This window comes from Amblyomma americanum, chromosome 7 (genome assembly GCF_052857255.1).
Source record: "Amblyomma americanum isolate KBUSLIRL-KWMA chromosome 7, ASM5285725v1, whole genome shotgun sequence".
In the NCBI taxonomy this organism is placed as follows: Eukaryota; Metazoa; Arthropoda; class Arachnida; order Ixodida; family Ixodidae; genus Amblyomma; species Amblyomma americanum.
The window spans coordinates 109,358,167-109,372,060 of record NC_135503.1 but is presented as its reverse complement, the minus strand read 5'-3'; the positions used below and the strand labels follow the sequence as shown (position 1 = coordinate 109,372,060).

The following is a 13,894-nucleotide window of genomic DNA, read 5'->3' as shown; positions in this document are numbered from 1 at the left end:
CTACATCCACCATGGACACCATCCTTCCTTATCACCCTTACCCTTCAGAGACCACCTTACTCTCCGAAGCTCACCTGTACGCTGAAGAATGCCGGCAACTTGCCCGCTCTTTCACCACACAGCAACAATGGGATCAGAATCACCGTCGGGATTCCCCGGACCCTCCAGCGTCATACCCATCTGGCGCCCTCGTTTGGCTCTGGGTGCCTTCCTCCACTCCCCGCCTCGCCACGAAACTACTGTCTCGCTTTCACGGACCTTACCGGGTTGTCCACCAAACTTCTCCGGTGACTTATATCGTTGAGCCGCTCGTTCCCTCTTCGGACCACCGTCGCCGGGGGCGCGAAACTGTGCACGTTGAGAGCCTGAAGCCTTACTATGACCCGCCCATCCTCTCCTCTCCGTAAGTCGCCAGGATGGCTCCTTTTTCGGAGGGAGAGTAATTGTAATGGGACCGACCGGCGCAGCGTAGCGAAGAAGCGGACGAGTTCAAGCGGGACAACGAAGAAGCAGACGAAGTGCAGCTGGGTTTTTTCGAACGACGCCTGTGAGTGTGCCCGTCGTGTCGCTGGTCCACCAAGACCAACCGACCTGTGCTTCGAATAAACGCCTTGACAATAGGAACGACATATATGATCAATTTGATTAACAGTAAAGCAATGGCCAAAACATTCAAATCCAATAGCAAGTCTCGTTTGTTAATCCTTTATTACACATTTACACCACGCGGTTATTCCTACCCCCTCGCAATCTACACAATTCATCGCACATTTTGTTGCCCAAATATTATGCTCTCGCTAGCTTTTCTGCACCAAATTTTCGTTATCAATTCTTTTTTTAGTGCTACGCAGCATGAGGAGGATACATTCTTGTAGACTACGTGCAATGTGCATCCAATCTTTGCAGTTTTGTGATTCGTGCACAAAATCACTCTTCGTGAGCGCTGCAGCCGGATGATGTCGTTCGCATCCAGGTCCATTACTCAACACGAGGATAAATGGACCCGGAAAACGACGCCAGCAACGAGCGCGTAAGACGCAGAAATGGCGAGCAAGGCCCTGCCAAGCGACGCAAAAAAAAGATCAAGGAATCAAAGGTTAGTGGACAGACTTTAAAAAGGTTGACAATATTCATAAAATGAACATTACCCTAACATCGCGTAGAACGCTTGTAAGGAAGCCGCACATTTTTGTTGACTGCTGAGTGAGTGACTGCGGTATGAAGGGTTTCGCTTTGCAAGCATTGAGCGCCTCGTACAGTGGACCAGATTTAATGATATTACGTTCCTAATGAGAAATGTGAAACATTATGGCTTATGTAAGCGCCAAGTGCAGCCAGTGCTGTATTCACGCTTTGATAGATGATTTCTACGGCGTGGAATTTCTCTCTAGCATAAAAGGCAAAAATATGTAGGCATGGGACCTTATGAAGTTATGAGACTTGTCCTTTCACTCAGTGAATGCTCGAGCTGAGAGACACTCTGCTGTGGCCTGCGTTCCCTCTCTTAGATCGTTTATTTCATAGATAACGCGTTCTTCTATTCTGAGGGCCGAGGATTAATGGGTTTGTTCATGGAAGGTTGTGGCCAAGTACTACATTAGGGTGGCCAAATCCTTCTCTGGTGAGGAAGTGTGTTGTCGGTTCTCGTCACCGAGATCTGGTTATGCAATTCCATCGACACGAGAGTTTTTTTTAAACCCGGTGGAGAATTGCGCGGCACCGCCATTTGAACCTTGGTCATCTTGCACGCGAGGCGGTTTCTCTAACTCTATGCCATCGATGCATTGCATATAGAATTAGGACAACCTTAGGTTTCAATCAAGCAAATGATCAGTCGGGCTTTCTTAAAGGATACTCGACAGCAGACCGTATTCAGGCTATCAACCAGGTGATAGAGAAATGCGCAAAATATAACCAACCCCTATATATAACTTTAATTGATTACGAGAAAGCATTTGACTCAGTGGAAACTTCAGCAGTCATGCAGGCATTGCGGAATCAGGGTGTAGACGAGTCTGGCGTGAGAATTCTGGAAGTTATCTATAACGACTGCACAGCTACCATATTGCTTCATGAAGTCATCAACAAAATTCCAGTAAGGAAGGGTGTCAGGCAGGGAGACACGATCCCGCCAGTGCTATTCACCTCCTGTTTACAGGAGATGTTCGAGGCCTGGATTGAGAACAGTTGGGGATGAGAGTTAATGAAGAATACCTAAGTAATCTGCGGTTCGCTGAAGACATTGCCTTAGTGAGCCACTCAAGGGAGGAACTGCAAAGCATGATCAATGAGCAGTGGGTCTGAAAATTAGCATGCAGAAAACCAAAGTAATGTTCAACAGTCTAGAAAGGAAACAGCAGCTCACAATAGGCAGCGAGATGCTGGAAGGGGTAAGAGAGTACGTCTACTTAGGGCAGATAGTGACCGCTGATTCGGATCATGAGAGGGAAATGACTAGAATAACTGTGAGGTGGTGCGCATATGGCAGGCTCTCAGATCATTATTGGTTGTTTGCCAACACCCTTCAGGAGAAAAGTGTACAACAGCTGTATCTTACCAGCACTCACCTATGAGGAAGAAACGTGGAGGCTACCGAAAAGGGTTCAGCTCAAGTTAAGGACAACGCAGCGAGCTATGGAAAGAAAAATGAGAGGTGTAATGTTAAGAGCCCGGAAGCGGGCAGAGTGGGTGAGGGAACAAACGCGGGTTCATGACATCCTAGTCGAAATCAAGAGGAAGAAATGTGCTTCGACAGGGCATGTAATGCAAAGACAAGATAACCATTGGTGTTTAAGGGTAACGGAGTGAATTCCAAGAGAAGGCAAGCGTATCAGGGGGCGGCAGTAGGTTAGGTGGGCGGATTAGATTAAGAGCGTACGTTGTTATGCTAGTCGGTCAATCATGGTAAATACAAGGGGGGTGGCACTGCGCACAAAAAGACAAGGACAAGAAGTACCACCCCCCCTTGGATTAGATTAAGAAGTTTGTGGTGGTAGGGTGGCCGCAGCTGCACAGTGCAGGGTTAATGAAGAGAAGTGGGAGAAACCTTTGCCCTGAAGTTGGTGTAGTCGGGCTGCTGATGATGATGACATTCTTCTAGCAGCTACAGGAGAGTCGCGGCGGCTGGATTACACGTTACCCGTTAGTGCAAAGAGCAAATCTCTGTCGACCTTGTTGCTGGCGCCGCGACTTGGTCCGCAGCGGTTCTCTGACTACTTCAGCACTTGCGAGGCAGTGTACACCAAAACTGCTATAGGTGCCGTGTTGACCTCTATCACGCTACTCATGCGAACATTATTCTTTCCGGTCCTAAGGAAGCGCAGCCAGGGAGTACCTCTGTGTCCCCTATGATCAAGCTGGAGAAGCACAGCGTCTCTTGGGTGACCCTGGTCTGCGCACTCATTCTCTTCGTAATCGTGGTGGCTGCGTTGACGGCCCTCGTCGCCCGACAGCTGGCATCACGACACGCGAACAGCGACGACGTCTGCGGCACAGAAGACTGTGTCAGCCACGGGCGGGCTCTCCTTGCTGGGCTCAACCTCTCCGTCGACCCCTGCGTCAACTTCTACCAATACGTCTGTGGTCATGTACGCAGCATTTATTACTGCTTAATTTTCGCGTACCAAAGTTGAGAGAAAAATATGTCATGCACAAAAGTTGATAACTATTCTGCGAATCTATGCCCAGGGATTCTAGCGAAAAAAGAAATAGTGTGGGGGCGGCCACGGAATAAAGCTGAGAGGACCGTTGACTTCGTGAGTTGGGGCACTCAGTGAGCACATGCCCACAAGGAAGCTTCGTGACACCCAGAGAGATGGCGTTGCGTCTAGATCAGTGGCCGCCTCGCCGGGCCGCATTCCGACATAACGCGAACATAGCCAACGAGGCGGGTGCATTGTACCGGGGCCACTAATAATGTGGCGACGTCGTTGAACGCGTTCCACCCCTAGTCTGTACCGGCATATCGTTTCGCAACAACATGCACAGTTTTCACTTCGACTCAAGTATGAAAGCAAGAGAAGTGACGAAATTGGCTCAGCTTGAAAAGAAAAAGCACAGCGTAGGAAAGAAAAGGAAACGGAGGGATAGCGCGGGGCAACGTCAGCATTATCTGCGTGTGGTGAATGCACTGCACCACGTTCAAATCGGCTCCACTCGTTCCTACTACGCAGGGAGAATTGCAGCAACGGCTCTAGCTGCGTACCACACTAGGGTAGCGAAATGTATTCTTGCAGAGCTCCAGAGTACCTACTGTAAGTCCAACTAAAGGCATATAAATGCTACAGTACTTTAACGAGACCCAGGCTCAGTGTGCAAACTTGTATCCAGTAGTAGAGAGCCGCAGCTACTTAATCACTACAGCTCGTGGGTAGCTTAGAGGAAATTTCGTGTTCGCTACAGCATACTTTCGCTACAGTACCGCTAATTATTTCATCTATAGCTGCTGTCCGTGACCACTGCACGCAATACGCTCAGGTGGCGCAAGGCTTCGATGAAGACAGGGTGTCAAGGATGTACGCCAGGAAGGTGGAGGACTACATACGCTACAGGAACAAACCCGGAGCCGACAACCAAGGCGTCGGAGCACGCCTCGAGGCTATGTTCACGCCGGCCCTCAATTTGTGCCTTCAAAGGCCGTCCGTGGAGGATCCAACAGCATTCGTCGAGTTTATGCGTGAACGGGGGCTAAGGTGGCCCTACGGACCGGAATTGCCAGATAACAGGACAGAAGAAATAGGTGTGTTTGCTTTTTTAACAGGCCCGTCAAATGCCGGAGGCAGTGTAACTTCACCCGCGAGGATAGTTAACATGCTGAGTGGGACCTGCGCCGAGAAGGCAGATGACTTTTTTCATCGTGGGCAAGCGTAGGATGATGCTAGGTTAGAAATGAGCATAATAGCTCATTTCCGCCGCCAATATGACCGCCAAGAATATTACACCGCTTGAAATAAGACGCAAAATTGCTCGCCTAGTATTTCTTCCTTCAAGTATTCACGGAAAGTTTGGAATTTTTTCTTCATCTTATGTTACACCTTCCACGACACGGAAAACTCGTCTCCAACACATCCACGCCTTAACACCATATTTCGCGAAAACAAACTCGTTCAAATACTCATATTTCCCACGTACAATCACGGAGTGCAATATGCTGCCTGAAACTGTTGTCATCTGTAAAAATCTTGAAAAGACGCTGAGAAGTGTACGGTAAAACAAAAAAAAAAGACGCGCAATATATCTTATTGACTTTTTGTTTGGCTCTTTTGTGTCATCTGCTAAAACATTCTTTCTATACCTTTATACAAATTTACATCTTTTTGAAACTGTTTTGCTATCTGCACTTCATACTTGGACCACATGCATGAGGTCCGCAGTATTATGTATATAAAAACAAAAAAAAACGAATATTTAAACTAGTGCAATACGGCCGCAGATTGAATGGCAAAAATTGTGGAGTAAATTAAAATGTAAATATCCCTCGGGCGCATATATTTACTTCCTCCACCTAAGTAAATGCAGAATACAAGAAATATTGCCACCGTATAGCGCTTAATCGATGGGTACAAATGATGCGGACAGTAGTTTATTCACCCGCAGAACGCAAGAATTCCCAGAATGAACACGCCTCGTGCACTCGTCTTTAAAAGTTGAGCAAGTTGTATCTTCCGAAGAGTAATTTTTCTCGCGTAGAAAACATGCTGCCCAAATCAGCACAACTGTTAAACAAGTGCGTTTATCATGCGAGGAAATATGTAAACCTTTTTCTTTCAGGTTACTGCGTTGTGCATGCCCACAGCGTATTATCGAATATTGCTTTGAAGCAATCGTAGCTACGCACTGCAGACCTGCCAGAAGATGTGCATTTAAGAAAGACCTGGTAACAGGCTGTGTCGAACTGCTGATTTTGTCGCACGATTAACTTCGAGCAGCATGAAGAACTTGACGCGTCGTGGATACCTGCAGGTAACCCACTCTTCCCGATCCTGGTGGACCTGTCGCTAAACTGGCGTGTCTCCCTTTGGTTTGACGTGAATGTGATGCACTCGGAAACGGAAGGCGAATTCATCATCACCTTGGATGAGCCTGGGCCGGTTCCTGTCCTGCGCATGGAGCAGCTTGGTATGCTTGGAGACGACGCGTACGACCGCGTTGCCCAGCAGGTAGGACTGGGCCGGGGTATTTTTTTTTTGTATATTCTATGTGCGTTCTAAATACGCCATTGTGAGAGTAAAGAAGGGAGTAAGCTGTTCTCTAGCGCGCTTCCTTTTATAGAAGGGAGTGCTCTAGAGGACGGCTTACTCTCCTTTATACTACTTTCTGTATAGAGTGTGGCGCATGCGGTAGGAGAAGGCGTTCCGCGCACACCCTTCTGGCTGCCGGCTAGCGCCAGTGAACAGCCACAAGGCTAGGCTGCAGACAGTGTAAGCTTATTGAAAGTAGAGTGTGAAAGAGCTGCTGCCGTAATTCAGTTGAAGAAGCACTGCACGTGACATACAGATGTCGTGAGTTCGGATCGCATGGGTAGAAAGTGGTTGTCACTTTTTTATTTCTGGAAATTACCTTTTATATAAAATTATTACAGAACTAATCTTCCTTTATGGTCAAATCACGATATTGGAATGTTGTAGTGATTGTGGCAAAAATTATTCTGGTCGAATGCCACGAAAAATTAGTAGCAGTAGTGGTTTATTTAAAAATAATGACAAAAGGTAGGAAAAGATTTTTTCCAGCCCCGGCATCTGCCATCGTTACGGGAAGCACTTGAGCTGGGGCAGCGGAAATGAATAGCAGGCAGACTTAAGAAATAAAATTAAAGAGGTCAGGAGACAGGCAGAGAGGATAGGAGGGAGAGAGGCAGAATACACAAGTATTATGCTTACACGTTTAGATATGTACAGGTCGGGCGCGTGTGATGTGCACGAAAAATGATCCCCTAAGCTATCCTTGCTTCCGGTGACGGCTGATTTCTGAGATACTGAATAATTAGAATAATTATTCTAATCTTACTAAATGCACGACATTAAGCCCGTATGATCAACTTCTGTGCTTTTTAGTGCGCTAGCACTTATAATGGCCATTCCCCACATTTAACCGTTGTGTGTTTGTCTGAAGACTGTTTCGTGGCAGGCCGCTCACCTGACCACCGAGTGGCGGGCAGGTGCCGCCTGCCCACCGTGTCAGGCGGCAGCTCAGTTAAATGTGAGAGGCTGCTCGGGAAGAGCAACCTTGATCTCAACCCAAGCCAAGCAACCAGAGTCCCACAGATGGCAGCACCTGCCATAGAAGGGCAGTGGCGCATCGCTTGACCGTTGCACCACTGTGCCAATTCCGCATTATAGCTATCCGAATAACTGCCATCTGCCAACCTTGGATTTGAACACCGGAACCTAAGTGAAAACCGAACTGCTAGCGCACCGAATTCGCATTTGGCCGAACTATGGAAATCGACCATCATTTTTTTCTTGTTGTTCTGTTTTTTCTTCTGCATGTAATCAAGTACATTTCAGCCATACAAAGAATTGAACTCTTAATTCTCCATTGATCAGCGCCACGAAAAAAAAAATGGAGACATTCCTCTATGCTTATTGGCTTCTGTGACTGTGAGCTTCCCTGTCACGTCATAACGAGACCCTCATACCCCTTTCCTTGTCTAAGCAATAGCTAGACGAACGCATCGGTCCAGGCAGTATGGTGCAACAGGCAGCATAACACGGTTCTCGCAGAGTTTCCGCCCTCACCGTTCGATCATGTTCCTAGTGGATGGAAATCTTGCGCGCACAAAAAAATCATGGGCCATAAAGGGAACTCGTTCCACGTTCTAACGTACCGCGAGTGTCACGTGGAACGTGACACTCGCCTTATTACAGGATGTACTACGTCCGACGCATTAAAAGAAGGTGGCGCTGGTGAACCATCTCAAGGATGTGTGTTACACGTAACATAAATACAGCCGCAGCCGTAGCTCAATTGGTATGCCTACTGGCGACATGTGGTTGTTTTTTAGTGCGCTAGCAATTCTAGTGGCCATTCCCCGCATTTGGGCGTTGTGTATTGTTTGTTTGCTTGTATGTCTTACGCCTGCTTTGCGAAATTCTGCCCGCCTGCCCACTGAGTAGTGGGCAACCTGCCAGGTTATAGGGTGTCTCGGTGCCGCTTCCTGTGGTAAAAAGGAGCTGTACCGAGGCGCCCTAGCCATGTTTCTACGGACCATGGCACTTGGCAATACAATTATTGATTGGTCGCGAGAGATTGCTCGGTAAGAACTACCTAAGTCACACACGCCCCACCAGTAGCAGCACCTGTCATCGCAGGGCAGTGGCACATCACTTAACCAGTGCAGCACAGCTCCAGTAGTGGTACGAGGACTCCCAGGAATCTAATAATATAAAGTCGAGAATGACCAATTCCGCATATATGGGCATTAACCCATTGACGCTGTCGCGTCAAACCCTCCTTAAGTTGGCGCTTAAGTGACCCTTTAATCTTTGCTTCTGCTTTGTAATGAATGATCTTTCTGCGATAAAAGTTACATTATTAGTTCCCATTGATAAACACAACAAATTAAAAATAATTAAAATACCGAAAGCTCCGTTGCAGCGCTGACGGGTCGTAAGGCGACCGTGGGCACTGGCGTGCCACTAGATCTTGGAGTTCACCTGGAGGGGCATCCATGCTGCGTAGGACACAAGCTCGCTGTTGATGGTTATAATATGTGATTACTGACAATTTTAATGCATCTGTTTAGCAAAAGGCTTCCTTGTGAAGTGCGATGTCATCGCACGTTCAAGCACCTCTGTTTGAGCAAGTTTATACGAAGCCCTCCAATCTCGCGTCCCTCAAAGCCCATCTGTTAGTTCCGGACGGAAAACCCCAGAATTTACAATTTTAATATTTTCGAGGATATGTATTGCACAGCGCAAAAAAAGATCGCTTTAGCCCTCACCAGTCTCAACTGAATAATGTTTTTTTCGCTTCCCGCGCAGGTTGCAGCGTTTCTTTCTGGTGGAGCGGTGACACTGAGCCAGGCAGAGCTAACGGACTTGCGGCTTGACGAAGGGATCGTGAGGAACACCTTATCATTTAGACAACGAGATCCCGAAGGCGACGGAGCAGCTCAAGCCGACGCCACCATTTCGATCAAGGAGGTGTCACGTCTCACGAAGGGCGTTGGGGCCGAAGAGTGGTTAGGCACGTTGCAGAAGTTACTGCACGGTGCTGTCGGCATGGGGCTTTCCGCCGACACGAAGGTTCTGGCTTTGAGCAGGGCACGGATCCACCACGCTTTCATTATGCTCGAAGACCTGCCTAGTGATGTGGCGCTTAACGTGACCGGCTGGATGTTCTCGTACATCTACATCTGGACGATGGACCCTCGCTTCGATGCTTTCACGAAAACGGGAACGAAGCATAGCAACGAGCGCAGCACCAGTACACTCTGCTTCCTCGGCGTGCACGAGATGTTCGGCCTCGCCCTCGTCGCTCCTTACTTTTCAAGCCTCTATGGCACCGAGGAGCGTCGGAGGATCGAGGGCGTCTTCCAGAAGATAATGAGCGCACTGATATCCATCATCAAGGACGCAGACAGCGTCACTGCCTCCACGAAGCAGAGAGCAGAGGAGAAGTTGAGGCGCCATATGAAGGTCCATCTTTGGCCCCCGGAGCCCTTTTTTCGTTTGGACAAACTGGATGACATTTACGCTGCTTTTGCTACGGAAGCCACGTCAGTGTTTGCTCTCTGGGTACGCACAAGGACGGCGCTTCGGGCATCGAGAACTAACCGGTACTACGGGAGCCTGATGACCGAACGGGTCCGGTGGTTTGCCGGAAGCACACGGTACATCTACAGCAGCAATTCGTTCAAAATGGGGGTGTGGGCTGTTCTGGCCCCTTCCTACATGAGGTAAGCACTCAATATGGCAGTATCATAGATAAGTTGTGGCTTTCAGAATCAAGCTTGCTATATGGTCCGTTTAACTACCTAGCGCAAGACGTTTTCTTTCCGAGGCATTCGATTTCTTCATAGCATCGATAGCACGCTGCCAGCTGCTAGCGCATGCGCAGTGGAAGAGTAGCTTTTTCGTCGGTGCATCACGAATGAGTTGCGTGTGGCTGAGGAAGCATGCGGAATTAAATTGTGCCAGATTACATCAAATCCTTCTGTTCAACACCCCTAAACGTGAGCGTCAATGATTCCGAGAAAGAAAGGTGTACAGTCGTGCCGCAATCATTATGATCTTAGCGAATCAACCAACCAGAGCACCGACTATGTGAAGGACACAAAGGGCAACAGGCCCATAATCAGCGATGAAGGAAAACTTTAGGGTACCACTCACCTGCAGCGGGACACCTGTGCGCGGTTGTATCCGTGCTTTTCATGTGTTTTGTGCTTTCTCGCTGTTCACAATACCCCTAAAGGCCCTCGTCAGACACCAATACTTGAGGTGGGCGCAATTAACAAATTATGCGGACATAATGTAAAAATAACAGCGACATGCGCAGAGAAGCCCTAAAAAGGGGTAACAAAAGATATGTGTCAGTAGTAAACATAATACTGTAGTACCTAGAAAGAATATTTGTTATATCTCCAGAGCGCGCCATTTTTCATGACAGCTGCGTTTCTTTTTGCTTTACATTTTCCTCCCTTTAGTCTCGCCATGTGGTATCTTCTATCATTTATCCAGGTAACCAGAAACTTGTACGCCTTAACTATAGACCTTTACAAAAAAAGATTGATAGGCGCCGCGATAGGCTGTACTCGTAGTACAGGAAAGAGTTGAGTGTTAGGCTCCCCCACGTTATCCCAACAGCCCAGAAAACCTGTTTTCTCGAGGTTCGTGCAGATCTAGGTCTATAGGTAGGTTTAGGTTTATTAGGGTTTAATGTCCCAACGCGACTCAGGATGTAAGGAACGCCGTAGTGAAGGGCTGCGGGAATTTCTACCACCTGGGGTTCTTTAACGTGCACTGACATCGCACAGTACGTGGGCTTCTAGAATTTTGCCTTCATAGAAATTCCGCCGCCACGGCCGGGGTCGAACCGACGTCTTTCGGGTCAGCAGCCGAGCGCCGTAACTACTGAGCCACCCCGGCGGGTTATAGGCAACTATTAAGTTTGCTAGCATACGTACCTAGAATTACGAGTGAATAATATGCGAATGGAGGCGAACGAATAACGACGTAAAGTATAAAAATATCGATAGTAAGATATACTCGGAATATTGTGATATTAGTGCCGTAGATTGTGAAACATCGCATACAAGAACACTGAACACTAGTAAATAGCACGAAGAACAAGCCAGCACTGGCAACTGAGGCGGAACAGGATGACACCTCTCCTGGGTGAGCATGCACGCGTCTGTTCAGCACGTGTCACAAGCCTGGAAACAAAACCTTTGAGAACGCATTGCTAGCAGCAGTGAGATGTGAACGCGATAACGTGCGAGGATCCCTCTGTGTGAAACAACTTGTGCGAAGCCCTTTGCAATTAATCCGGCAGACGCGCAGCTTTCACGTTGCATCTATCATTTCTCGTGACATCGGGTGCTTTGCCAACTTCATTCTCTCCCCTTTTCGCTGCGGAACGCACGTGCCTCTATGGCGCAGAGATAGCGCGGTCGGCACACGACCAAAGGGGAAGCTTTTCAAGTCTTAGCTCAACAATTTTTCTCTTCAACGCAATTGCTTTTCTTTCCTCAGAAGCACTACTTATAATGGTGGTGGGATGACATCACAATCCTCTAATCTATGAGGAAATTCGTTGTGAGACCGATGTTTTCGCGAAACCTGCGTTTCATTTTTCGACCTCGTAAAAGTCATAAAACCTCCATATTGAGTTAAGGTAGCCTCTTCGTCATTAGAACAGGGTAATCTATCGATGCAGGCTAACTCCAATCTTACTCTTCCTTTAATATGAAAACCTTTATAGACACGTTTAGCATATTGCCTGCCGTGTTCCCATTTCCATTACCGCTACCTCAGTTCCAGAAGCCCGCACGCCGTCAGTACGCATCAGCAGATCGCCTTGAGTGCGCCAGATGGCGCCAGGTACCCGGCAGTTGCACGCAAGCCTGCCGCATCGGGACGAATCGGCAACATGGGACGTTAACGGTATTATAAAAGAGACCTTTAGCACAGTGCATACCATGTTACCGTTACTATTAACCGGAATACCGGGAACCTGCCAACCACCAGTGCGCATGCGCTGATTTGCCCCGATGCGGCAGGCGCTCGCGCAGCTGCCGGGTACCTGGCGCCATCTGGCGTCCTCAAGGCGATATGCGCATGTGCACTGACGACACGGGGGCATCGGTACTCTGGTAACTGTAGCACAGTACACTGCAATGTTAAAGGTGTGTAAAGGCGCATATAACAGCAAAACATCAAAACTTCCTTTTGGTCGATGCAGGCGCGGCTCCGACCTCATGACATTCAGTGGCCTGGGATTCCAGATTGCTCGAAGTCTGGTTCGAGCGGTGGACGACCGTGGTAGGATGCTGAATGCAACAGGCGTCGCTTGGTCTGCGTGGGAGCGCCGACGCAACTGCTCTATCGATTTCGCTACCATTCGAGAAATACGCGATCTAGCCGAACGATTCGCCCTGAACGTGAGCGTACGGGCTCTGACCGACAACACGCCCGCGAGGCGCGATTCCTCCAAGATTCCTTTTCTGGACTCCATGACCGGAAGCCAGACTTTCTTCGTGAGCTTCTGCAGCCACTTCTGCGATGACGAGGAGCGGGCATCACTGTGTGACGTGGCCATGAGTTCTGCGTTATTTAGAGACGCGTTTCACTGCAAAGACCACAATATGCCAAAGTCACACTGCGAGTTTTTGTGACAGCTGCGTTCTTTATTTGTAGAATTCAAAAAGCAATTCAATGTACTTACGAAACTTGTTTTTCTGATGCGTGGTGATGAAAAGTCCTACATCTCGGTCTGTACCTGCATCTCTATGACCCGTACGGCAAGAGTGGCGAGTTTTGCTTTTACAAAAAGGAACAGTTAAAACATATAAATTACGGAAAATATCTCCTTCCTCGCTGTATTGTGAAGTTCTACAAGGCATCCCCTGCCATTGATCTATTAGTAAAACGCTGGCAGCGTTTGAATTTTTTATTTAAAGGCAGCTGTTATTTTTTTCTTGTCAATCCCTTTTAATGAATGTCTTTAAAGGAACCAGAAAGGGGATCTCAATAAACGTGCGATATGTCTGGGATGTTAAAAGACGACAGTTCGTAATTATCCCCCAGCAAGAATTATTTTAAGGCGTTTTGTGGAACCTGAGTTATATGCAGACAACATTTGAACTTCCATGTCTTCGCGCCTTTCCCTCTCTTCTCGCGCGCCAAAACGGCGGCGCTCTTCCGCCGACTCAACTCACTCGGCCCCTCTCCTACCTCCGCCGGCTGCGGCGCGCGCGGAGTTGTTGTAGGTGCTATGGGATATTCTGGGGAGGGGGTACTGGTCACGACGTATGTTGGCCCTTAGAGCATCACTCTTGGGGACCAGGGGAAGGGGTTAGGGGGATGTAGGATGGGGAGGGGGAAGGTGGGTGCCGTCATGTCCGGGGGAAGCCGTGGCCTGGGGTCCGTCAGGAGGATCTTTTGGTCCTGCCATCACGTCGCCGCAGCAGCAACTCCAGCTCGCACCTGGGAGGGGGAAACCGCGGTGCACTGGGAGTGTGCGCAAGCACCGGCGGGGGGGGGGGGGTTGGGTGGAGAGACCTGGTGCACTGGGATAGCGTGCAAGCACCAGGCCGGTGAAGGAGCCGCGGTCCTCTTGTAGCCTTCGCCTCGTTCTAGACGGGGCGACGGACTAGAGTAGGAGGCCCAGGCCAGACTCCCCAAGAAAGGAGAGGAGAACCCGGTGCGCTTGGAGCTGGTTGCGGACAGGGAAC

At 48.7% G+C, this 13,894-nt stretch overlaps 2 protein-coding genes across 2 annotated transcripts in view; both read left to right on the top strand.

Moving 5' to 3' along the window:
• LOC144099473 (tubulin beta-4 chain-like) overlaps positions 1 to 13,894 on the top strand; it is a 241,834-nt gene that overhangs the window by 51,354 nt on the left and 176,586 nt on the right. The gene's annotated exons all lie outside the window — the stretch shown is intronic.
• Positions 3,325 to 12,896, top strand: LOC144096835 (neprilysin-2-like). The gene is made up of 5 exons (XM_077629694.1): positions 3,325 to 3,587; positions 4,477 to 4,738; positions 5,962 to 6,158; positions 8,982 to 9,898; positions 12,403 to 12,896. The coding sequence occupies exons 1-5, from the start codon at positions 3,348 to 3,350 to the stop codon at positions 12,833 to 12,835; spliced, it is 2,049 nt and encodes a 682-aa protein (XP_077485820.1). The 5' UTR covers positions 3,325 to 3,347; the 3' UTR covers positions 12,836 to 12,896.